This window comes from Lynx rufus, unplaced genomic scaffold (assembly GCF_022079265.1).
Source record: "Lynx rufus isolate CCGP_SWC_20201006 ecotype Redwood Valley unplaced genomic scaffold, mLynRuf1.p SCAF_5, whole genome shotgun sequence".
Classification (NCBI taxonomy): domain Eukaryota; kingdom Metazoa; phylum Chordata; class Mammalia; order Carnivora; family Felidae; genus Lynx; species Lynx rufus.
This window is the reverse complement of record NW_025814867.1, coordinates 6501795-6526163: the sequence shown is the minus strand read 5'-3', so window position 1 is coordinate 6526163 and position 24369 is coordinate 6501795. Positions and strand designations below refer to the sequence as shown.

General features: G+C 50.5%; 1 protein-coding gene across 1 annotated transcript in view; it reads right to left on the bottom strand.

The window, feature by feature from the left end:
- Positions 1-21511, bottom strand: part of ACVR2B (activin A receptor type 2B) — a 30382-nt gene extending 8871 nt beyond the window's left edge. The window contains exons 1-5 of the mRNA XM_047099599.1: positions 21460-21511; positions 15798-16083; positions 15195-15357; positions 14843-14925; positions 13474-13527 (exon numbers count right to left, since the gene is read on the bottom strand). Coding sequence (XP_046955555.1) covers positions 13474-13527; positions 14843-14925; positions 15195-15357; positions 15798-16083; positions 21460-21511 — 638 coding nt within the window. The remainder of the gene's footprint in view (positions 1-13473; positions 13528-14842; positions 14926-15194; positions 15358-15797; positions 16084-21459) is intronic.
- Positions 21512-24369: the final 2858 nt, after the last annotated feature.

The following is a 24369-nucleotide window of genomic DNA, read 5'->3' as shown; positions in this document are numbered from 1 at the left end:
CTAGCCATGGCTCTGGGCACCCAAGGACACTTAGCCTTTTTATTTTTATTTTATGTTTTTTGTTTTGTTTTATATGTATATTTATTGAGAGAGAGAGAGAGAGCGCGAGCGAGCAGGGGAGGGGAGGGGCAGAAAGAGGGAGAGTCCCGAGCAGGCTCCGTGCTCAGTGTGAGCTGCATGCACAGCTCATGAACGCGAGCTCATGACCTGAGCTGAAACCAAGAGTCGGACGCTGAACCGACTGAGCCACCCGCGCACCCCTGAGCATCCAAGGACACTTGTAAGAAGGAAAAGAGTGGTCTCCCAACTACCCAGGCAGCTGAGACCCAGCATGGTCCACAGGAAAGGCCTCGGGGTCTACAAAGGGGCTTCTGTGGGGGTGCACGCTGGTTTCCCCCAGCCAAGCCCTTCATCGAGCGTATAAGGTTTAAGGGGAGAAGCTGAAAGGATGGAGTGAGCTGCGGGTAGGGGTGCCAGCCACCCCTCAATCTTGCTTCCCCCACTGCCAGCACACCGCTCTGCCAGCCTCCTAAATACGCTCAGCTTCTGGGCTTAGCACGGGGGCTACCTCTGGCTGCAAGATCCTCCTCACCTTCTTTAAATTCTGGCTCTTCTCAGGGCACCTGCGTGGCTCAGTCGCTTGACGATCTGACTCTTGATTTGGGCTCAGGTCATGATCCCAGGGTCGTGGGATCGAGCCCTGCATCTGGCTTCGTGCTGAGCATGCAGACTGCTGAAGATTCTCTCTCTCACCCTCTGCCCCACCCCACCCCCCACTCATGTGCACGCACGCACACTCTCATGTAAAATAAAATAAGACACTATAAATGTACTTGACAATTGCTTTTTAAATGTCAGCTTTCCCCCATGAGACTGCAAGGCTGATGAAAGCAGAAGACTTGACTACCTTCAGTCAAGAACTAGTTCCGGACACATGATGGATGGATGGAAGGACCAACGAACAGACAGAAGGACACAGCTGTCACCTGGCTAGGGCAGGATTTCGAAGGGCAGGAACAACAGGAGGCATGGCCTCAGCCCGCAGCCCAAGCTCTAGAGTCCTCAGGGGAGTTACCATCTCCATGCAGACAATCGCACCAAGCCCCTCTGCAAGCCTAGGAGCCAAGACACTGACGATGGCCTAAGGCTGGCCCAGCTCCTCTCTTCAAGGCCACTCACCAAGTAGGGACTCCTCCGGCCTTTACCATGGGCAGGACCCAAGTGGACAGGGCTGGGAACTCCAAATCTTAAGGCTCAGGGGTTCAGGATATAACTGGACCCCCATCTGACCAGCTCCTCCTACAGACAACTGAGAATAAGGCAACCTCGAGCTGGCCGACTTTGTCCAAATCCTAGCTCGGATACTTCCGGGCTGTGTGACCCTGGGTAAGTTACCAATCTACCCCTATGCCTCTGTTTCCTCATGTGTGAAAAGGGGATGATAAGCCCACCTAATTCCTAGGGCTAGTCCAGAGTCAAACGAGTTAATACATTTTTTTTTTAATTATTTTTTAATTTTTTTTTATTTTTTGGGACAGAGAGAGACAGAGCATGAACGGGGTAGGGGCAGAGAGAGAGGGAGACACAGAATCAGAAACAGGCTCCAGGCTCTGAGCCTTCAGCCCAGAGCCTGACGCGGAGCTCGAACTCACGGACCGTGAGATCGTGACCTGGCTGAAGTCGGACGCTCAACCGACTGCGCCACCCAGGCGCCCCTGAGTTAATACATTTTAAAGGTAGTTAGGATCATGCCTGGCACATCAGCTGTTGTATTAGCAGCGACAGCCCTTCACAGCACAAGTCCCCCAGAGGGCTCACACGCCTACACCTCTAGGAGCTCTGCATTCAGAGCCCAAGGAAGACCTGGGGAGGCTGGGAGACTCCGTGCCCCTCCCATACCACACCCAAGCTCGCTGCCAGCTGGAAACCCAGGGCCTCCCCCTTCCTCCCAGCTGCTCTGCTTCTGCACACACTCAGCTATTTATGGCCTCTGGCAACGCTCCAAACACAAGGCAGCCTCTGCCTTTTAATAGACACAGAGTTCCTGCCCGCGCTTGCTCACAGGGCCAGGGCACCCGTGCACCGGAGGCTCCCCTGACCCCCACCCACTCACCCATCCCAGCAGGAGAGGAAGCCGTGCTCCCAAGATGGGGCGTCGGCAGTACCCCCATACCCAGGGGCCCTGAGGGCAGCCTACCTCCGAGATACCAAGGCAAGTGGTTCGCCCCATCCCTGAGCCCCAGCCAAACCGACTTCTGGCCCCCAAAGGCACCACGTATGCAAGTAGCAGTGTCCCCCAACAAGCATTCCCTAGGTTCCCTCCCAGGGGCCTCCACCTTGTTGGAAAGACCGCGGTCCTCCCCAAGTTCTCAGTCCAGGTGGGCAGAGAAACCCCACCCCTGGACACACGCCACCACTGAGAAAAACAAAAAAAACAAAAAAACACAGATTCCATTCCTACATTCCAGGAGCTTAACCTAAACAGACCAGTTTTGACACTCGAGGACAAGCACCGAAGGTGTTTCCCAGTCCAGCTGGCCTTGCACACAGCCCAGTATGTGCTGAGGGGAAGCAGGGGAAATCCTACCAGGATCCTGCCTACGAGGACTCGAAGCACTACAGAGAAGGAAGAATGACAGAAGGACAGAAAAACGAGGGCGATTTAGGCAGAGCCTCAGTGGGAGGCTGTGAAGCTAGAGTGGCCACGCCTCGCCTGGGGTTCCCTGAGCTGTGGGCTTGGGGTACATCCGGCCCAGCCAACATCTCCCAGGGAACTTCAAACCCCAGCAACCAACAACCTGCTGAGCTCTACCCTTGGCTCCTGCAGTCCTTCCGCAGCACCCCACCCTCCCCAGGGAGTAGGTGCCCAGCCCCGATCACGTGGGCATTACAGACCAGAGAGAAAGGGGTGTCCCCCACCACGTCCACTTCGGACCCCAGCTGGCCGTCAACATGCCAAGGTGCACCCTCCTCCCAGAAGCCCGCGTGCCTGACAGGTGGCCAAGTGAGGCATGCCCGGTGCCCTCCCTCACGGTCCAGACTCCAGGTCCATCCAGAGGGAAGAGGCAGCCTTCCCCTAGCCAACGGCCAGGCTCCCTTCCCGGGAGGCTCCTGTCTTAGGCTCCCCTAGCCCTGCCCTCCTCAGAAGGCAACCCTGCAGTTAGCTGAACACTTGCTGCCCCAACAGGTTCTTCCAGGGGAGCCAAGAAGGGCCCAGACACCTGAAGGTTAGGTGACCTTACCTGGTATCCAAGTTCATTACTCCACCTCCCCCACAACCAGAGTAAGAATGGCCAGGGTGTGGGGACTAAGAACCTAGAAGGGAGGAGAGGGAGGTGCAAGGAGGGAGGCTGGAGTGTGAGAGAGAGACACACGGACAACACACACACACGCTGGAGTGTGCACCCACCGTGGAGTGGCACATACACAGAGTGGGACAGAAAAGAATCCAAAATATGTGTACCTTTTATCTTTGAACTTTTACACGAGAAGAACTCTTGAGTGGGTTTCCAGCAGCCAAACAATTTCTGATTCATTTGCTTTTCTGCCCTGACCCGTTTATTTGTGAGCCATCCACATCGATACACATTTATTTAACAAACACGCAGCAGGCACTACACCAAGCATTTTACAAATAGTAATTTAATGCTGAACTGAGGCACCAAGAGGTGAAGTACCTTACCCAAGATATTATCGAGGGCCAAAACCAGGTTTCGAACCCAGGCAGCCTGGCTCCTGTGGCCCTGTGGCCTCCCCCGTAGCTCCGCAATGCATGTATTCCCGGCGCATACAGTCCACCGTATGATGTCACCACAACTTACATACCCATCCTCTTGATGAACTTCTAGGTTATTTATAAGAGGTGCTGATTTGATTACCGCCACCATGAAGCCTCTTGACTCCTCTTCTGTGCTTTCTTGTGCTCATGTGAGGGAGGCATTTAGGGTGTACGTCAGAGATGCTGGGTCACAGGGTATGATCATCTTCAACTCATTAGATACTGTCAAACTGTTCTCCAAAGTACCAATCTGGATGTGCCAATTTATGTTCCCAGGAGACTACAGCCCCACTGAGCTACACCCTCACCCCATGATATTTGCTCGCACGGTCAGTATGAAATGGTGTATTACAGTTTTGATCCCCATTTCCTGAATATTTATGAAACCAATCATCTTTTTGTTTCTACTTCTGAGAAATGCCTGTTCACATCCTTTCCCATTTTTCTGTTGGGGTGCTTTTCCTAGGAGTTGTATAAGTTCTTTATACATTCTTGGTAATAAAACTTTTCGAACTATATAGTAACCCTCTTCATTTGTTCATTTGCTTTTACCAAAAATGCCATTTGATCTGATGCTAACATAGCTATACGACATTTCCTGTGGTTACTGTTTTCTGAATTTATCTTTTTATTTTAAATCTTCCTGTATCTTTTTTTTTCCAGTTAAATTTAACATTGTCTTTGACCTAGATTTGAGTACCATTACAGTCATGATTACTGCTATGTCTACATGTTTTTTCTCTACTGCTACCCCCTTTGGATTATCTTTTTTAATTCCGTATCTCAGCCACTTCTGGTCTGAGAGTAATGCTCTATTCTATTACAAGCCAGGCTTTAAACTTTACTGTATACTGTTTATGCTAAAAACCTGAAGTTAATCAACATCTCTACCATCCCTCGTAAGAACTTAACTGTTCTAACCCCAACTACCTCCTTCCAATTACACTTAGTTTAACATAACATTTGTATTAAATATTTAATCTACCGTTGTTCTTCTTATCTGCTTCCCAAAGCAGATATTATCTGTGTTTTATACACTCGGTATTTTCTTATCTGTCCATATATTTGTCAGCTTGTCTGCTCAGCCAACCCTCCTCCTTCTCTGCTCTTCCTTCTGGGACCACTGTCCTTCCAAAAGAACATCCTTCTTCAGTAAAGATCTTTTGGTAGAGAAGCCTTTGTATGCTTTTCTGAAAATGTTATTTTGCCCCTTTTCCTAACTGACAGTTTAGAAGAGCATAAACTTTTAGGTTGAGTTGAAAATATTATTCAACTGTCTTCTGATTTATACTATTGTTGCTGAAAAGTCTGCTATTAATTTAACTTTGTAGATACTCTGTCTTTTCCCTCTGGCTACTTTCTTAGATCTTCTCTTTGCGGTTTCGTTATGAGATATGTGTCTGTGTTTATTACACTGCTTGTAAAAACAAGCTTTTAATCTGATGATTCTCCTCTATTTTCAATTCTGAAAAATCCTTGACTTATCAATTTGAGTACTGAATCTCCCTACTCTATGATTCTGAAATTCCTATTAAAGTGTATTAGACTTTCCTTTTCTACCCATTATTTTAACCCTGCCTTTATATTTTCCAATTCTGTGTCTACACACCATTATAGAGAATTCCAATTTATTAATTCTCTCGTTAGTTGAGTCTAATTTGCTATTTAGCTCTTCTACTTAATTTATAAATTCAATTAACCCATTTTTTCACTTCTAGAGTTTCTACTTTCAAGAAATCTCTTGGGTTGATTTTGACACTTCTGTTCTTTGCCATACTTCCAAATCCCTGTTTTATAATTCTGTAATTGAATTTCTTGAACATTTATTTCTGCCACTTGTCATTCTGATGATTTTCACTCACGGCATCTTGTTTCCTTGCATGTCTGGAATCTGGGATTCTCGGAATTTTGGATTCCGTTTTCGGGCACAGAGCTTACTCTGTCCATCGGGCCTTTTCTGTGAGAATACTGTAAGGCCAAGTTAGAGGGGGCGACCTTCCCAAGATAATTTATGTTTTTGCTTATGCCAAACTTTCTAGGACATGATCTGGAATCACTTTAATTTCGCGACTTCGCGCTTCCCAGAGAACGCTAGTTGCTATCAATTTCAACTCCAAGCTCACGTAAGCACAGGCCTACGGTTGTAAATCCTCAAGGGAAACTACCTGCCTCCCTATCCATCCAGGTCAAGACAATTTTCTTATATACTCCCTGTGTCAGCAAAAGGATCTTTCTTCTAGTCCGTACTTTCACTGAAGGTATAACCCTAAGGATGTTTTACCACCTGAGGTCCTCAGTCTCCATTTCATACCTTGTCTCTCGTGCCTTACACACTGCTACCAGACCCACATCTCTAAATTAGGCAGAGATGCAAAGTCCCACCAGCTAAAGGCGGAGGTGCACAGCTCTAGTTTCCAGCCTCCTCTTGCTCCTCTCTTCCTTTCTTACAGATGCAGCTATGCATGTCCATTTTAAAAGGATATTTATTATACCTTGTCCGGCATTTCTACGTCTCGTAAGAGGACATTCTCCGGCCGTTTTGCTATTTCGCTACCATTGCCAGAAATGTAAGTCCAGGAGCACCTTCTAAGGGTGACAAGAGAAGCTCTACATGCCTTCACAAGCCCGGCCTAGGAACAAGGAATCGAGCCAGGTCACCTGAATTCGCTTCCAGCTTTAACTCTGTAAACAGGTCCCTGGCACCACCCTCCCACAGAACAAACCGTGGGTCCCGGGCCATCCTCTGGAATACTTGCTTTTATCTAGGACCCATCATTTCTGAGGAACACTGGAGAGAGAGCTTCCAGATAAAGGTGAGGGACTGGACACAAACACTACTTTTACTCGCTCCCGTAATGCCATGAAAACCACAGCACAGAGGTTTTTTTGAAGGCATAAACCCACGAGGACAAACAGAACAGGAAAGAACCACAGAAATGAAATTTTGAATGGAAAACAGATACACAGTGGGTCAATAACCACACAGACTCCTGAGCTGGCTGTGGAGAAAGCTGCAAAGGACCCTCCAACACTCAGGAATTTGTGGCCCCCGATGTCTCTTAAGTCTGGGGTAAAGATGAGTCCAAAGACAGTATAAGGGGCGGCCAGACCCTCAGAGCTCACCACCACTCGCCATGGCTGGGGGCTGCCTCCCCCAACCCAGCAGAAAGTAGGTTATTTTCCAAAGAAGATAAAATAAAGAACCTCTGGACAGGGAGGAGGAGGAAAATTTGAGGGCACAGGCACCATACCGAAACAAGAGGAATACAGGCTAACACAGCCAATGAAGAAATTCCAGCTCTCCTCCCCCTGTGGCTCCTAGGATGTTGGCAGCCGGGCCTCTACCTACTCTCCCCCACCAGTCCCCAAGCAGAAAGCAGAAGACACTTCTCAGGAGAACGTGACCAGCTTCAAAAACAGCCCGGTCAGATGAGCACTGGGTGTTGTATGGAAACCAATTTGTCAATAAATTTCATATATAAAAAAACAAACAAACAAACAAAAAAAAAAAAAACAGCCCGGTCAGATCATCCTACAGTTGGCAGATTCTACTCAGGAGCTCACAGTTTTTAATCAGTACTGAGGTCCATCCTTAAATATGAACAGGGCTAGGAAAGCCAAAGCCACTTACCTGAGAGATAAACACAGGCGGGGTTTAACCAACTTACAGAAAACATATCATGTAGAGAGAAGATAACTTCAAAAATTCTATCAATACCCTCAGAGAGCTCAAAAATCAATACATCCATGAAAAATAAATAGGATGTCATTGTTAAAAAAAAAAAACAGAATGAAAGAGCTCTCAGGAATTAAAAATACACATATATGATGGCAGAAATGAAAATCAACGGAAGGATTAAAAGATAAAATTGAAGAAATCTCACAAAGTAAACACACAAAGATACAGAAAATAAGAGAGAAAGGAGAAAAGACCAGGAATCTAGAGGCCCAGTCCAGGAAGTTCAACACCTAAATTATAGGAGTTCTAGAAAGAGAAAACAAAAGGGAAGAAATCAAAGACCAGCACAGTGGAGGAAAACAGGCCCCCCAACAAGGCCCAGAAAAGATCCCACAACAAATGTCCACCAAGAAAGGTCACCTGGGGCACCTGGGTGGCTCAGTCGGTTGAGGGTAAAACTTCAGCTCAGGTCATGATCTCACGGTTCGTGGGTTTGAGCCCCGCGTCAGGTTCTGTGCTGACAGCTCACAGCATGGAGCCTGCTTTGGATTCTGTGTCTCTCTCTCCCTCTCTGCCCTCCCTACTCTCTCTCTCAAAAATAAATGTTTAAAAAAAAATTTTTTTTTTTAAGAACCAGATGAAAATTCTAAAACTGAATAATCTGAAACCAAAAATTCACAAATAAAAGTTGAAAGTAAACAAATGGAAATAAATATACCATATCAACATAGCTCGAGGGTTACAAGATGAAATTTTGTAACATTAAGACACCAAAAGGGATGACTTCTTCCCCTGTTGAAGCCCCATCAACTGGTACTAATAACCAATATTGAAACAATTTCTCACCTCTATGAAATAGCACTTCAAAAGAACTGAAATGCTTTGACTTTTACTGGAAAAGCTTCCATTTTCCAATTTCTGTGTTGTTCCTTCTTTGCTTAAAGAAGTCCAGATTTCTGGACTTTCTATTCTCTCCCACTGTCTATTTAACTATCTAGCACCAAAAGCTTCCCATTTTAATTACTTTACCTCTACAACGAAACCTGAAATCCAACAGGCGCACCTCGTTCTTTTTCTTCAAGATAGCCTTGGCTCTTCTGGGTCCTTTGCATTTCCAAATTGGTTTACTCTGATTAAAGATTATACCCTACAGGCCTTTTCTGCATCTACTGAGATAATCCTGTGGGCTCTTTTGCTCTGTTAACATGGATTTGCAACTGTTAAATCAATTATGCACTTCTAAGATTAAAACACTTGGTCATGATATAATTTCTTTACATACTGCTGGATTCTATTTGTGAATGTTTTAAAGATTTTTGCATCTTATATTCATCAGGGATTAGTTCTGTTTATCTCTTACTCTTTGTTCCCTTAATCTGCTTTCTTTTTGAGAATTCTCTATTCCATTTGTCCCCTGTATTAGCTTGAAAGTTATCATCTTTCTTTCTTTTTTTTTTTAAACATTTTTATTTATTTTTGAGAGACAGAGAGAGACAGAGTGTGAGCAGCGGAGGGGCAGAGAGAGAGGAAGACACAGAATCTGAAGCAGGCTCCAGGCTCTGAGCTATCAGCATAGAGCCCAACACGGGCTTGAACCCACCAACTGTGAGATCATGACCTGAGCTGAAGTCGGATGCTCAACTGACTGAGCCACCCAGGCGCCCCGAGAATCATCTTTCTATCCTTTAGTGGTTATCCTAGAGATTACAGCATCCCTCCTTGATTTATCAAAACCTAACATTCATAGATAGTTTCATCCTCTTGGTGGCCAATCAAAGAACTCTTAGAACGTCCAAATATTATCATTTTCAATGTTCTTCCTTCTTTTCTGTATCCCTGACCTCCCCTCTAGATCATTTGCCTTCTGCCTGAAGAACACCCTCTTTACTTGAAACCTTCATTCTTTTTTTTTTTAATTTTTTTTTTTACGTTTATTTTATTTTTGAGACAGAGACAGAGCATGAACAGGGGAGGGTCAGAGAGAGGGAGACACAGAATCTGAAAAAGGCTCCAGGCTCTGAGCTGTCAGCACAGAGCCCGACGCGGGGCTCGAACTCACGGACCGCAAGATCATGACCTGAGCTGAAGTCAGCCACTTAACCGACTGAGCCACCCAGGCGCCCCTGAAACCTTCATTCTTGAAAGAGTTTCACTTGTCAAGTTTAGGTTGACAATTATTTCCTTTAGCATTTAAAGTTATCATTCCACTGTCTTCCGGCATCCACTGTTTTTAAGAAGTTAGTTGTCGGGGCGCCTGGGTGGCGCAGTCGGTTGAGCGTCCGACTTCGGCCAGGTCACGACCTCACGGTCCGTGAGTTCGAGCCCCGCGTCGGGCTCTGGGCTGATGGCTCGGAGCCTGGAGCCTGCTTCCGATTCTGTGTCTCCCTCTCTCTCTGCCCCTCCCCCGTTCATGCTCTGTTCCTCTCTGTCTCAAAAATAAATAAAAGCGTTAAAAAAAAAAAAAAAAGTTAGTTGTCAATATAACTATTACTCTTGTGATCGTAATGCCTTGTTTCCTCTGGCTGCTTTTTAAGGTTCTCTCCTAGGTGTTCAGAAATTTGGCTGGCGTAAGAACAGGTGTGGAATTTTTATTTATCTTATCTAGGTTCATAGGGCTTCCTGAATCTGTGGCTTAATGTCTTTCATTCATTTTGCAAAGTTCTTCTCTACTTCTACCTTTTATTTCTCTGCCCTTTATTACTGTGGCCCTGACTGTGGATCTTAGGCCGTCTCACTCCGGCCTCTCTGCGTCTTTCCCTCTCTTCTGTATGATTGTTGTGTCTTTCCAGGGTTTAGTCTGTGTATTATCTTCTGATCTATCTTCCAGTTCATTACTTCTCTCTCCACTTTCACTTAATCTCTTGATAAAATCATCCATTGAGTTCTTAACTTCTGTTAGCGTGCAACACAGATCTGTAACAGACTTTTCATTCGGTTCTTATGTATTTTTACAGCTCTCGACTGAAATTCCCACTTCCTTGATCATAGCAAGCACTATTATTCAATATGCATACGATAATGCATATGATATGCATATGATAACAATATGCCAATTTGGAGCTCACCCAAGTTTGTCTCAACTGTTGATGTTTCTGCTGGCTACTTATTTTCAATGATCAGCCAGTCATGATACATACAAAACTGTAAAAACAATTTGAGGGAAGGGATGCCTGGGTGGCTTAGTCGGTTAAGCGGCCGACTTCGGCTCAGGTCATGATCTCGCGGTCCGTGAGTTCGAGCCCCACGTCGGGCTCTGTGCTGACAGCTCAGAGCCTGGAGCCTGCTTCCCATTCTGTGTCTCCCCCTCTCTCTGCCCCTCCCCTGCTCATGCTCCGTCTCTGTCTCAAAATAAAAAACATTTTTAAAATTTTTTTAAAAAATGATAATTTGAGGGAAAGTAATTTGAGGTGCTATACTCCTGTAATGATGTTACATGTGCTTCCAGCAGGCAGCTGAGGGCACCATTAATTCTAGAACATCTTAATCCTACTTTAAAGTTTATCTTCTTTTGGGGCACCTGGGTGGCTCAGTCAGTTCAGCGACCGACTTCGGCTCAAGTCATGATCTCACGGTTTGTGGGTTCGAGCCCCGCGTCCAGCTCTGTGCTGACAGCTCAGAACCTGGGGCCTGCTTCAGATTCTGTGTCTCCCTCTCTCTCTCTGCCCCTCCCCCACTCATGCTCTGTCTCTGTCTCAGAAATAAATGAATATTTTTAAAAAGTTTTTTTTAAGTTTATCTTCTTTTGGTTCCCCTTGCCCTCATGTCTTTGGGGTTCCAACTCAAAAGGAGGGGTTCGCTACCCTCTGTTTAAAGCCCCACAAGGCTATCAAATGAAAATGCAACCCTATGGAAGAACTAAAAAGGACTCAAATGTCAAAGTCACTACCCTGGGCCTCTGTTCTTACACAGATCCTGACTTGGTAGGTCTTCCCTATATTCTTAGCTGTACAATGCTTTCAGCCAGAGATGTTTCCCAAGTTTGTCCATCTTTTCCAGGTGCCTTCAGAAAGAGGGTTGGTCCTGGTCATCAACAGAGGAAGCCTCCGTGTCTACCTTTTACCCAGGTTTTAGACTATTTTCAGGAACACATAATACCAAAAGGGGAGACTTCTCCTCTACACATACACAGAAACTACAATCACCTGTCTAGATCAGACTGTCCGTGGAAAGTGTTTAACCAAGACCCTAAGGGCAGAGGTCTGAAAAACAGTAATTTCTACTCCAAAGTGTAACCCAAGAGGGAAACAGAATTCTCTTTCAACCGATTTTATTGTTTCAGATTGTTAGGGACCAAACTATATCCCTCCCCCCCCCCAAAAAAAAACTCTTAAGTCCCAATGTGACTGGAGAGATAAAGCCTTTAAAGAGGTAACTAAGGTCAAATGAGGTTATAAGGGTGGGGCCCTAATCCAATAGAACTGGTGTCCTTATAGGAAAGGGAAGGGCACCTGCTGTATGTGCACCCACACGGAGAAAAGACGACGTGAGAACACAGGAAGCACGCAGCTGTCTGCAAGCTCACCAGAAACCACTCCTGCTGGCCCCCCGAGGAAGACTTCCAGCTGCCAGAACTATGAGGAAATAAGCCTCAGTTATGGAAGCCACAGCGTCTGTGCTATTTCAAAGCCATCCGCTCTATGGCAGCCCTAACAGTCTAATACACCGTGCACATCACCTGTACGATGTGGGACAGGCGACTGAGACCATCACTCATTCTAGAAACAGCACCATAAATCCACTGGCCCCTAAATCCATAAGCAGAGCCTGACAAGTGGGCTTACACAAGGAACCCCAGGGGAACAGCAGCGGAACAGCAGGCAGCATGCTGAGGGAGAACAGGAACGCAGACGCTCCAGAGAACAAGTCATTTCAAACTGATCGCGGCAGAAAGTTAAACAAGGGCACACCGCACACACTTAGCCAGGAAGCGAAGCTCATCTGAGCCCCCTTCTGTCATGAGAAGCTTTGGACCAGATTCTAAAAGAATTCTGCAAATGTCTCCTACACCACCACCCCCCCCCCCCCCATCGTCACCGCATGTGAAATCAGGATCCTGCCATGCCATGATCTTGGCAAATGCACCGGGTTCACAAGGGGTGCCCTGTTACCCACAGCCCCTCACAACCTTCAGCAAGTGCTTCCCTCGCTCTGGAGGACGGAGGCAGCATAAAACACGGCCAGTGAGCTCACGAAGACGCACACATCCACATCCATCCCAAAGCCAGACCAGCATATATACTGGCTAGGCCACTGTACCTCTCCTCTATCAACACAGTAAGCAGGAGACTCAGACACAGGAAGCCGCCTCTCTGGCTCTCCTCAGACACTAGATCTTGCCCGGGCACCCTTCACGAAGTGGGCTATTTCCCACTCCCCCCGAAAGCTCTGCAACTGAGCATTTCTAGAGGGGGAGGAGAGGCTCACATACTCTGCAGAGGGTCACCTGCCATCTCACCCAGCTTCTGCTCCCACTGCCGTCACCTGGGTGGCCGGGGGGCGGGGTGGAGAACAGTATAGCCATCACTCAATATCAATTAAAATTTAAAATACATATGTCCTGGGGTACCTGGCTGGCTCAGTCGGCACAGTATGCAACTCCTGATCTCAGGGTTGTGAGTTCAAGACCCAGGTTCAGAGTAAAGATGACTTAAATAAATAAATCTTTAAAAAAAAAAACAAAACAAAATATACATGTTCTATGAAGCAGAGATTCCTCTTATCATCTATCCTCGAGAACCAATCTGCATAAACTATATACAATCAGAAAGTCCATCAATAGGAAACTCGATAAAATGTGGTCTACATACAAACTTTGAAATATTAAACAGCTATTAAAAAGATCCGGGTTGATCCATATGTATGAGAAAGACTGTCAAAACATATCTCTGACTTTAAAAGCCATGAACATGCAACAATACAGATGTAAGTCGCAAACATGGTGAACAAAAAATGGACACAAACTAGTTCACTCTGTTAGATTCCACTCATATAAAGTACAAAAACAGGCAAAACTGACGTGTCCTGGGAGAAGTCAACATAGTCATTACCCTTAAGGATATAGAGGTAGAGACTACAATGGAGCAAAAAAGGGCTGGTGGGGAGAGGAGCTGGAAAATTTCTGATTCTCAATCTAGATGCTGATTACCTGGGCATATTCAGTTTGTAAAAATTCATCAATCTGTCACTTCTGATAATTACATTATTCTACCTGTATTTTATACTCCAGTTAAATGTTTGAAAAGGTACAATACCATTTTAGGTTAAAAACTCTATTTCTTTAAGTACTTTCACAGATGCACAGATAAAATGTGTAGGACTCAGACGGGGGCCAGGGGTGGTAAAGGGCCCTGGTTTACCTGTAATGTTTAATTTTCTGCAATTGAATGTATGTGCATTATCTGTAAGACTAAAAATTAATAAAACTTAAAGCGGGAAAAGAAGTTTGGCCACAGTGACCTCTACTCCTCCAACTACACCCAGGGTGGCTAACCAGGAGAGTCCTGGGTAAGAGGAGGTTTGGAAATGGTTTTTCAGGTCAGGAAAGGCAGGACTGCATTGCCCTGGCTCTCCTTCCCCTGAGTGGCCCTGCAGGACCCACTCTTCAGGTGGAGGGTTCACAGGAGGGGACAGCCAGGTGGAAAGGAAAATCAGAAGTCACCTCTGTAACTTTTCCACCCCTCCATTTCTGACCCCCAGGTCCTCAGGGCACAGAGAAGCTAGACCTCCTTAGGAGGCCTGAGCCACAGGGCTCCTCTCTAACCCAGTCCCCGCCCAAACCAGCGGTCTAAGGTAGGCCCTGGTCTGCCTGGCTTATGAGCACCTGAAGGGAAGGTCAAAACTTGGGTGACAAGGAAATTCCCCAAAAAAACACAATCAAATAAATAAATAAACAATCTTAACCAATGGCTGTCAGCCCAGGGTTCTGAGAACTCATGCATGCTTTCTGAATTGATGGGGGGGGGGAGGGGGGGTGTTAAGAAGGAGGGTTGTCAGCGACATTAGACATTACATTAAAGGCATTGTCCTCATACCTGAAAACACTGTGCACCACTACACAAGCCAGAAGGAAAAAACATCCTGACATTAACATTCAAGAGAGTCAGCTTCCAAGTCAGCCTCCTGTTACCATTGGCTCAGGTCTAGGAGGCAAGCAGAGGCCCCCGCCCTCTCCTCGGATGGACAGACAACAGCTGGTCTGGTCACATCTTCCGAAACGCTTGACCACAAACTCCGGGAAGCAGCCTTCTCCAACCTCCAGCCAAGGGCTTGGGTTTCCAACCAGCCTTCCTTTTCCTTCTCCGGAACTAATTTTAGCCTCCTTGGTTGTCAGAGTGGAACTGAAATAGTCCGCAGAGGAACATTTGCAAACGAGAACACAAGCTCACCTCACAAAACACCTCTGCTCCAGCCCAAAAGCTGACCAGAGAAGTCCCTTTGTGTGGCAGGCCAGGCCCCTAGAGAAGGTCCCCTGGGGGGGGAGGGCCACACATCTGCCCAGAGAGGCAGGCTTCCTTTCCAACACCTGCTCCCAATAACCACATGTCCATGAATGAGAACACCCAGCTAGGGCTGCCAATCCCCCAGAGAATCTGAATAAAAGCACACGTATGTGTACAGCAAGACTGGAAAAACCAGGGCGAAGCACGGCGCTGTCCAGAGGCAGGAGGCCGTGATTGCTCTTGGGCCAGGAGGAGGCACGGCTTACCCCCAGCCCAATCATCACCTGGTTTCCAGTACCTCGGACAAAGACATCACTGGGCAATTTAAAACACAGAGACTCAGAAAAGGCAGCGGGGTCTCCTCTTCCCCATTTCGGCCCCCACTCCCAACTTGGGCATCCAGGAGTGGCACCACCAGGTCCTCAAGAAACAAGCACCTCCGGGCTACGCTGGGCCCGAGTCTGGCGAAGAAAGACCAAAGAGGAAGCCCCAACGGGGTGGGTATCTATTCTAGAGCAAAGAATTGGTGACTGAATGGGAGAAAAGAAAAAGAGTTCTGAGAGGGCAACAGGATGGAATGTAGTCTCAACCCCAGTAAGAAGCCCTTTAAAATAAACCCTGGACACACCAGTGAGTGGAGAAGTTGGAAACCCAAGCATTTGGGCTGCATCTTCTAAGAGCCCAGTGTGCAATCTGATGCCCGGGCAAGCTGTGTCTTGCAGAGCCTGAGATCAGAGAAGAGCCCCCAGAAAGTCCTCCCTCGCAGAGCTCCGAGCAGGTCAGGAGAGGCGTGGAGAACAGACACGGGGTGCCTACCTGCCAAGCCCAGCACACAGGCGCCCGGAGGGACCAAGCCCTTGGGTCGGGCCGTCAGGGCTGGCCTCGGTGCTGCCCACCCCACCTCCGGGGGCCTGCCCGCCCACTCCCCGAGGCCAGGGTGGAGGCCCGCGCCCGTACCTCCTCGGAGGAGAGGCTGCCCCCCTGCGCTGGCGTCCCCAGGCTCGGCGGGGCGCCAGGTGGCCAGCCTGCTCGAGGGCAGGGGCATGCCCGCGTCCTGCTGCAGCCCCAGAGTTGCTGCGGCCCGCCGCCAGCCTCAGCTCCCAGCCGCTGCACGGGCGGCTCCCTGGCCCGCGGCCCCCGGGTTCCAGGCGGCACCGCGGCCCGGGCAACACGCACTGCCTGACATTCTGCGCGAGTGGGAGGGCGAGGCCCCAGTGCAAAGCTCAAGGCGGCAGGCAGAGGCGGGTGGGCGGGTGCGGGCAGGCGGGCAGGCAGGCTGCCTGGCCACCCACGGCCGCCGCCTCCCTGAAACCCGAACCGCTTTTGGGAAAACTCAAGGACGCCAGGATTCTCCTTGCTGGCTGGCCGAAGTACTCCCGAACCGCTCATTTCCAACCAAACTCTCAAAGCCGAGCAGGCTGAACAAACAGGGATCTCCCTGGCTTTGAGAAGAAGCCAACCTCCCATCCTGAATGCAGGAAGGGGGAGAGGAGGGGTGCCGTAGGCATTAGCCATAACCCCACCTCCCACAACTGTCTCTTTAAAAGCATGGGAACATTCCAGATCAGACGTTTTCAACCTCAGGTGATTTGCAACCCCTCCGTTTAGGACATTTTTGTTGTCACCATTAGAAGGGCTATTAGCATTGGGGTGCCTGGGTAGCTCAGTCCCTTAAGCATCCAACTCTTGATTTCGGCTCAGGTCATGATCTCAGGGTTCTGGAGAGTGCGCCCCTCCTGGGGCACTGCGCTGACAGTGCGGAGCCTGCTTGGGATTCTCTCTCTCCCTCTCCTTCTGCTCCTCTTCCACTCTCTTTCTCAAAGTAAATAAAAATGAACATTCAAAAATAAACAAACAAAAAGAAGGGGTCCAGATCAACAATAGTGTTGAGAATTGAGAAACTCTGTTCTAGTCTACCCAGCCAGGACCATGCCTGAGAGCTGTCTATACAGTCTCATTCTCAAAAGTATTCCCCAGACCAACTCCCCCTGAGCCCCCAGATCTCAGTCCACAGTAACAAGCCAGTATCTACAAGTGAATCTAAGCTCTAACTTGACGTCCCTTGGTCCCTACTTGCACCACCCTAAGCTCCTAGGAAGGGAGTGAATGCATTGGCACTCAAGGCGGGGTGGTGTGCCTGGGGAAGGAAGAGAAGGCAGAGACCAGGGGCTAGCATGGAAACACTATACAGGGATCACAAAAGGCAGAAGCAAAGAAGTCATGTCCAGTGGTTAGAACAAGGAAAGCGGAGGAAGCGATGTGTGAACAAGCCCAGTGCGCCCCCAAAGACAACGAACTGTCCCTAAGGACCGGTACAGTGGCTATGTGCAGGACAGCCAGGACTTCACGGAGCCCACTCCAGGGGGCTCCAGGTTCCTGGTATCCATGCAAAACAGCAAGTGCGTATGCACAATGCATGTACCGACCGTCACATGCACATGCTTTTTCTCTTATTTGTATTTTCCCAGGGGGAAGAGTCCACAGCTTTCATCAGAATCTTAGAGGGGACTCACGATACAAAGGTCCATGCTATAAGATGGGCACTCTTCACTGGGCTCCCTGAAAAGGTAATTTCGTGGGGTGCCTGGGTGGCTCAGTCCAATTCTTGATTTCGGCTCAGGTCATGATCCCACAGTTTGTGAGATCGAGCCCTGCATCGGGCTCATCACTGACAGCGTGGAGCCTGATTAGGATTCCCTCTCTCCTCTCTCTCTGCCCCTCCTCACCCCCATGCGCATGCACTCTCTCTCAAAAGTAATAAATAAACATTAAAAAAAAAAAAAGAAAGAAAAGGCAATTCCTTAGGCGAAGTGCCAGGGGAAGTCCGGGTGCTATTTGGTGATTCTCGATGCCCAGAAAGCCCTGCAGGGCAGTACACCCAAGCTGTGGGAGACTCGGGGTTCCAGGACTTGTGTGTGCACACAGCTACAGAGCCTGGGAGGCTGGGTGAGTTTCTCTTATCATTTACCTCGGAAGAGCCTCTAAGAGATTAAGGGTGCCCACTCCTCCCAAAGGGCAGCCCATCCAGCCAGCGACTGGCCTAGAGTACCCAGCAGGCACGAGGATGGGTAGCAAAGGACACTTTTCCCTGAGGAATGGCACCAGCACCCAGTGGCTCTGTAGTCTGTGTCCTTAACAGTCACCACTAGACCAAGCCTGAGGGTCCCTACACTCATCACACACACACACACACACACACACACACACACACACACCACACTTCTCCCCTGCGGAAACACACATCTTTGGGTCAGAGAGTAGCCAGCCTATGGGGACAAAGCGGGCAGTCAAAGCGGGCAGTTCCTGATAGGACAGACAGACAAGGGTCAGGTCCTCCTCCCCTAGTGGCTCCTGACATTTCACTCAGAACATTCTCCACCCTACCCTCATTTGAACCGGAAATACAGAGATAGATGTCAAGAGTTCTTAAAAGATAGACAGACATGTGTCCAGGATCTCCATTGCAAGACAAGAACCAAATAACTTACTTTGTCGCAAGGACACTAGGCCAGGCCCAGAACCCAAAAAACTTGCAGAACTAACTGAACAGTGATCTTGTAACAAGCACCAGGAGCCATTATGATAGCATAGCAGAAGTTCTGCCTTTTCTTCTAGGCCTGCGCCATCCAATATGGTAAACCACTGGCTAAATGGGACTACTGAGCACTTGAATTGGGGAAAGTTTAAGTTGAGATGTTCTTTTTTTTTTTTTTTTTTTCCAACGTTTATTTATTTTTGGGACAGAGAGAGACAGAGCACGAACGGGGGAGGGGCAGAGAGAGAGGGAGACACAGAATCGGAAACAGGCTCCAGGCTCTGAGCCGTCAGCCCAGAGCCTGACGCGGGGCTCGAACTCACGGACCGCAAGATCGTGACCTGGCTGAAGTCGGACGCTTAACCGACTGCGCCACCCAGGCGCCCCTTAAGTTGAGATGTTCTAAAACACACGCTGGATTTTGATGATAGTACCAAAAAAAAAAAAAAAAAAAAAAGAATGTAAAATATCTCATTAGGTGATTTAATACTTATTACATGGTGAAACGATTACTGTGTATATATTAGGTTAAATAAATATACCATTAAAGTTAGCTTCGTCTTGTTATAGACTGTTTGTGTCCCCTCGAAATTCGTATGTTGAAACCCTAACCCCCGATATGACGGTATTCGGAGCTGGAGCCTTTGGGAGGTAACCAGGGTTAGACTGGTTCATGAGGGTGGGGCCCTCAATTTGGGATCAGCGGAAGAGGAAGAATGATCCCTCTCTACCTGGCCCTCCAAACACGAGGAGAGGCCACGTGAGGACGTGAGGACACGGTGAGAAGGCAGCAATCTGTGAGCCAGGCGGAGGGTTCTCGCCACATCCCTACCATGCTGGCACACTGATCTCGGACTTCCAGACACTAGAACTATGAGAAATAAATTGTTATTTAGGTCACCCGCCTATGGTATTTAATACAGCGAGCGGTCCGAGCAGACTAAGCCACCAGTTTCTTTTCCCATTTATTGACACAACTACTAGAACATTTTAAGGTATGTATGTCGTTGATGCTACGTTTCTGTGGGACAGTGCTGTTCTTGACCCTCCTACTGCGTGCTGCAGAGGACGGGGGTAATTCTAAACAGCAAGCCAGGAGCTGGAAGGAAGGGCATCCATGAACTCAAAGAACAGGAGAGCCAGCTCTCCCCTACCTGCGCCTGAGGCAGCTCTTCCCATAGCTGTTCACAGATCAGGGCAGCGGCCACCAGAAACGTCTAGCGACCCCACCTTCCTCCTAGGGCAGGACCACAGGTCCTTGGATTCCAGTCTAAGTCTAGCTGCCCCACTCTGCAAGGAACACTGCTCAGCACTACCCAGGCCGGGTGGGGGGAGCAGAGGGAAGGAGGGAAACGCAGTCCTTCCAGGGGCCCCATTCCACCCTGCCGAGTCTCATCAAGGAGGGAAGTGAGACTGGCGAGACCAGAGTGAGACAAATTAGGATGAGGGTTCCAGGTCTGAGGCTGTCCTGTTCTAGGAGGAGGCCCTCTGGGCAGGCCGGGAGAGGACTGAAAGAGCCCGGGACCTTCGAGAGGGATTTAGAGACAGCCAGGCAGGCTGCCGCGTGCCTATTAAGTCGGAAGCCGGCTCCTCTGGAAGGCAATGCCTTTCTTTCTCTTCAGAAGCATCTCAGAGCAGCACTTAAAAGGCAGAGTTCAACACCATCACTTTGCTTCCACCACACAAGAAATGGCTCCAAACGAGCCGCGACGCCCCATCCCACACTGGACCCAGGGACCAATGAGGGGGTCCCCGTCCTCTTGCTCCTGCACTCGGGCTACGCAGCTCCAAACTCCACAAGGAGAACTCACCTGCTTCGAGTGCAGACAACTAAGCTGTGATACATTCAAAGGAGGCGGGAGAGTGGGGGTGGGATGGGACGGAGATTCCCCCATCCCCACCCCCGCAGCAGCGCGGGGATCCCTGCCCCGCCCCTGCAGGCCAGGCCCCGCCCTTCACGGGTTTCCCAGACTCCGCGCTGCTGCCACCGCGGGCGGCAAGGGACCCGCGCTGCATGTGTAATGGGGGCTGGGAACAAAGACTCGCAGGACCCGACGCCCCGGCTGCCGCGCACCAGCCGCCCCGACCTCTCGGGGCTTCTCCCTGGAGCTTCAACGCGCGGCTCTCCACGCTGCTCAGGGCTGCCTGGAGCCACCCGAACTGGAGCGCGGAGCCCATCCCTGCGCGCAGCCCGAGTTGGGCGCGCCCGAGCACCGCTCGAAGAGGAAAATCACTGCTTCGGCCTTGGGGAAAAGCGCTTTTCCCGGCGGAATTCCCACTGTATGCACCCGCACCCACACACCCTCCTCCACAGGCACGCGAGCCGAACGCTAGCCCCGCCGGTCACCCGCCCCCGCCACGTGCTTCCCAGAGGCACAAACAGGGACCTGTTAGTGTTTCATCGCACCCCACCTCTCTCCCCAGGAGCCTCAAACAAAGCGGTCCGTGGGGCGACCGCACCTCGCGTCCTGGGGCCGCCGCAGGGAAAGCGGGCGTAGGTGGGAGCTGGCGCCAACTGCCCGCCTCGCGGGGAACCACGACGCAGACGCCGGTGGGATGGGGTGCAGGGGACTCCTCCAGGATGTGTGAAGCAGCCCCCTTCGTTTGGCTACACCTAGTGGCTCTGAGGGTCGCGCAGTCCTGCCCCCAGCCCCTTCTGCGCCTACAATCCCGCCACCTCCGGGTTAGATCTGCCTACCCCGCCTGGCCACTTTCCCCACGCTCCGGTTTCCCTCTCGCTCTCCCCGGGTTCCACGCGCCCGAGTAGCCTGAACCCCGACCCTGAGGCACTGGACCCCGGCCCCGATCATGGGGTCGCCAGGCCGCCGCACCAACAAGACCGTCCCCCCAAGACTGGCGAGCGCGGCGCCCAGCGCGCCCCCAGTCCCCGCCCCGGGAGGTGCAAGCTGGGTGCAGGTGGCGCGGCGAGGAGGCCACGGGCCCGCCCTTTGTTGGTAAACACCGCGCGGCGCCCGAGACCGGCCCCGCGCGCCCTCCCCGCGCCCCCCACGCCGCGCTCAGTCCTTACCCGCGCACAGCGATCCCCAGAGGAGGGCGAGGGCGGCCCAGGGCGCCGTCATGTTCCGCGGCGCCGCCCCGCGGACACCCGGAGCCCGCGGGCAGGGCCGCGCGGCGCTCCCGGGGCGCGCAGGGCCCAGCGGCGGCTGCGCTCTTCTTCCCGCTTCTTCCTTCGGTCTCGTTCCCCGCGCGTTTCCTGCGCCTTCGTCCCCGGGCAGCGTGCAGGCTCCAAGGGCCGGGCGGCGGGGCCGGGCTCAGGGCCGCTGCGGGCGGCGCAGGTTGCGGCCCGGGCTCCGGGGCGACGCGGGGGCCGGGGGGCGGCGGCGGGGCGCGGGTCGGGGCGCGCCCGACTCAGGCATAGCGCGGCGGGGCTGGGCCCGGGCCCCGGGCGCAGGGGCCGAGTCCGGAGGGGCCATGAACGGGGGGAGGGGTGGGGGGAGGGGAGCTGAACCGAGTCCAAAATGGCTCCTGAGCCGCGGCCGCGGAGCCGAGCCAGCGGGGAAACCCGGATGTTGGATACAAAGAGGCGGGCGAGCTGGGCGGGGAGGGGGAGGGGAGGCGGGCCCTCCGGCCGCGTGGTCCGCGCCCCCCTCAGGGGCGGCGCCCTGGAGAAACAACAACAAGGAGGCTCCGCCCCCAACCCGCGCCCTCCGCCCTCCGGGAGGTCGCGAACCACCTCCGGACTGGAGGGCGAGGCCGGGCGAGCCGGCGGAGGTGGCGGCGATGGGCCAGGGACCCCGTGGCCGCCGCACCTGGGATCTTGCTCCGCGCTAGAGCCCACGCTCCCGAGCGCACGCTGCCCTGCGATGCGGGAGTGGGTGGACAGCACCTGGACTCGCCTGGATTCCCCTCCGCGCCTCCGTTTCCCCACCTTTGAAGTGTGGGTCAGTGTGAACCCTGGGAGAGTCGTGTCGGCAGAAAAGGCTATCTTCTCTGAAATGACAGGAGTCCCCACGTCTGCAACCCCACCACACACACACACACACACACACACACACAGGCACAGTTGGGCATCCTGGAGTTGGACCCATCAGTGTGAGAGAAAGCGCCGAGCCCCTCCCCGCAGAGCCGCAGCAGGTGGAAAAGGACCAATGGCAACTGGCTTCCCCAGCCTTACCCTTGTCCTTGGCACCCCCACCCCTCCCCACCCCCGCTTCAGTCTGCACCTTCAAAACTGTTCTCAGTTGCCTCCAGTCCCCCAGTTAAAGATATTGTCTAGCGAATGATTCTGCTGTCCTCTTCACCTGCCACGTTCCTCCTCGGGACCCCTTGTTTTTCACCTCAGATCCTAGTCTCCCTGTCACACACCAGAGCTTGGGACGGTCATGATAGGACTCCCAGCTGAAGAGGGAAAGAAAGCCCATCACAACTCAGAGATGAGGTGCAGGATCCTTGGATACAGAAATTGTCCTCTGGCTTCTCCCGGCTTGCCACAGCCTTTCTAGGGGCAGGGCGAGAGCAGCCAAGAAGGAGGTAGTGCCTGGGGGTCTTGAGTTATTTCTCTTCTCTAAGCCTCGGTTTTCTTACTCAGAAAGTGAAGAGGTTAGATTTCTGTGCTTTGCATTTTTCGAAAAGCAGAAACCCTATTCAGACAACATAGGAGCAAGTCGGGGACCACACTTTGAAGTCAGTGCCCAGAAAGACTGGAGTCTCCAAGTCCCTTCCAGTTCTGGAAAATCCTGTGGAAAATGACAGCACCTCCTTGCCGCAATCTCTATATGGGCCTTTTAGCACAGAATTGAATGCTGCTATGAGCTGAGCAAGAAGCAATGTGGCGTGGGATACCCTCTGGGTATAAGGTATTCGGTAATCCTACAGGTGCTACATCTAGAGACACATGATGGCAGGGGAAGGAACTCCATATTCAGAATAAGTGTCTTTTCTAGGAAAGAAATCACTGCCTCCTCCCTACTGGAAGGTATCAACTATAACCCATTGTGCCAACAATTGAATTTGGCTGGTTCTTCTCTTCTACCCCATACCACGTTAGATATCACAATAAGGGCTCAGGGTGGTCCACGTTGCCAAGACATCTGTGTTTCCACCTTGATGTCTCTGGGAACTCCAAGTTTGTATATCTAACTGCCTACTAGACATCTCCATTTGGCAGCCTATCAGGCATCTCCAACCTGACCTAGCCGAATCAGAATTACCCGTTTTCACCACAAATCTACTTCTTCAGTTGTCCCTGTCTGAATCGATGGCATAACCAACCAACCAATCGCTCAGATCAAAACTTTATGAGCCACTCTTGATTTCTCCCGTGTGCAGTCCCTCAGCAAGTTGGCTTCAAAAACACATCAACCGTCAAGCCACTTTTTCCATTTATACCATTGCCTCCCAACCTCTCACATCTGGACCACTGCAATAGCAGTGAGCTGGAAGGGGTTGTAACTAGTCACCTGCTTCCCTTCTTGCCTGTAACAATACATCTTCTATATAGCACCTGAAATGATCTTTTAAACATGGACCTAGTATCACGTCACTCCCTTCCTTAATATCCTCCCATGGCTTCCTGTTACAATGACTAACAAAGCTTTACATAATCAGCCCTTCTTCCTCTCCAGCTCATCATGATAAGCCAGACACACTGGCTTGCGTTCTGTTCCTCGAACACATTGAGGATGTTTCTACCTTCGAGCCCCCACGATCTCCACTGCCACTGCTGGGTACTCTTGCCCCGACTCTCTTGGAGAGCTGAAATCCATGTTGTTGAGCTCATGAGATTAGCCTCTATCTCTGCTACCATTTTGTTCGTGAACCAATACTAGGCTGGGAGGGAAAGGTGATGTAGGTATCCGAAAATCAAGTCTGGTTTGGGTTTTCTGTTCTTTTGAAACTACAAGAGCACTAAATACCCCCTTTGGTATTAGACATGAGGTAACTGGCAGCTGAAAGGCAAACAAACAAACAAAGTAGC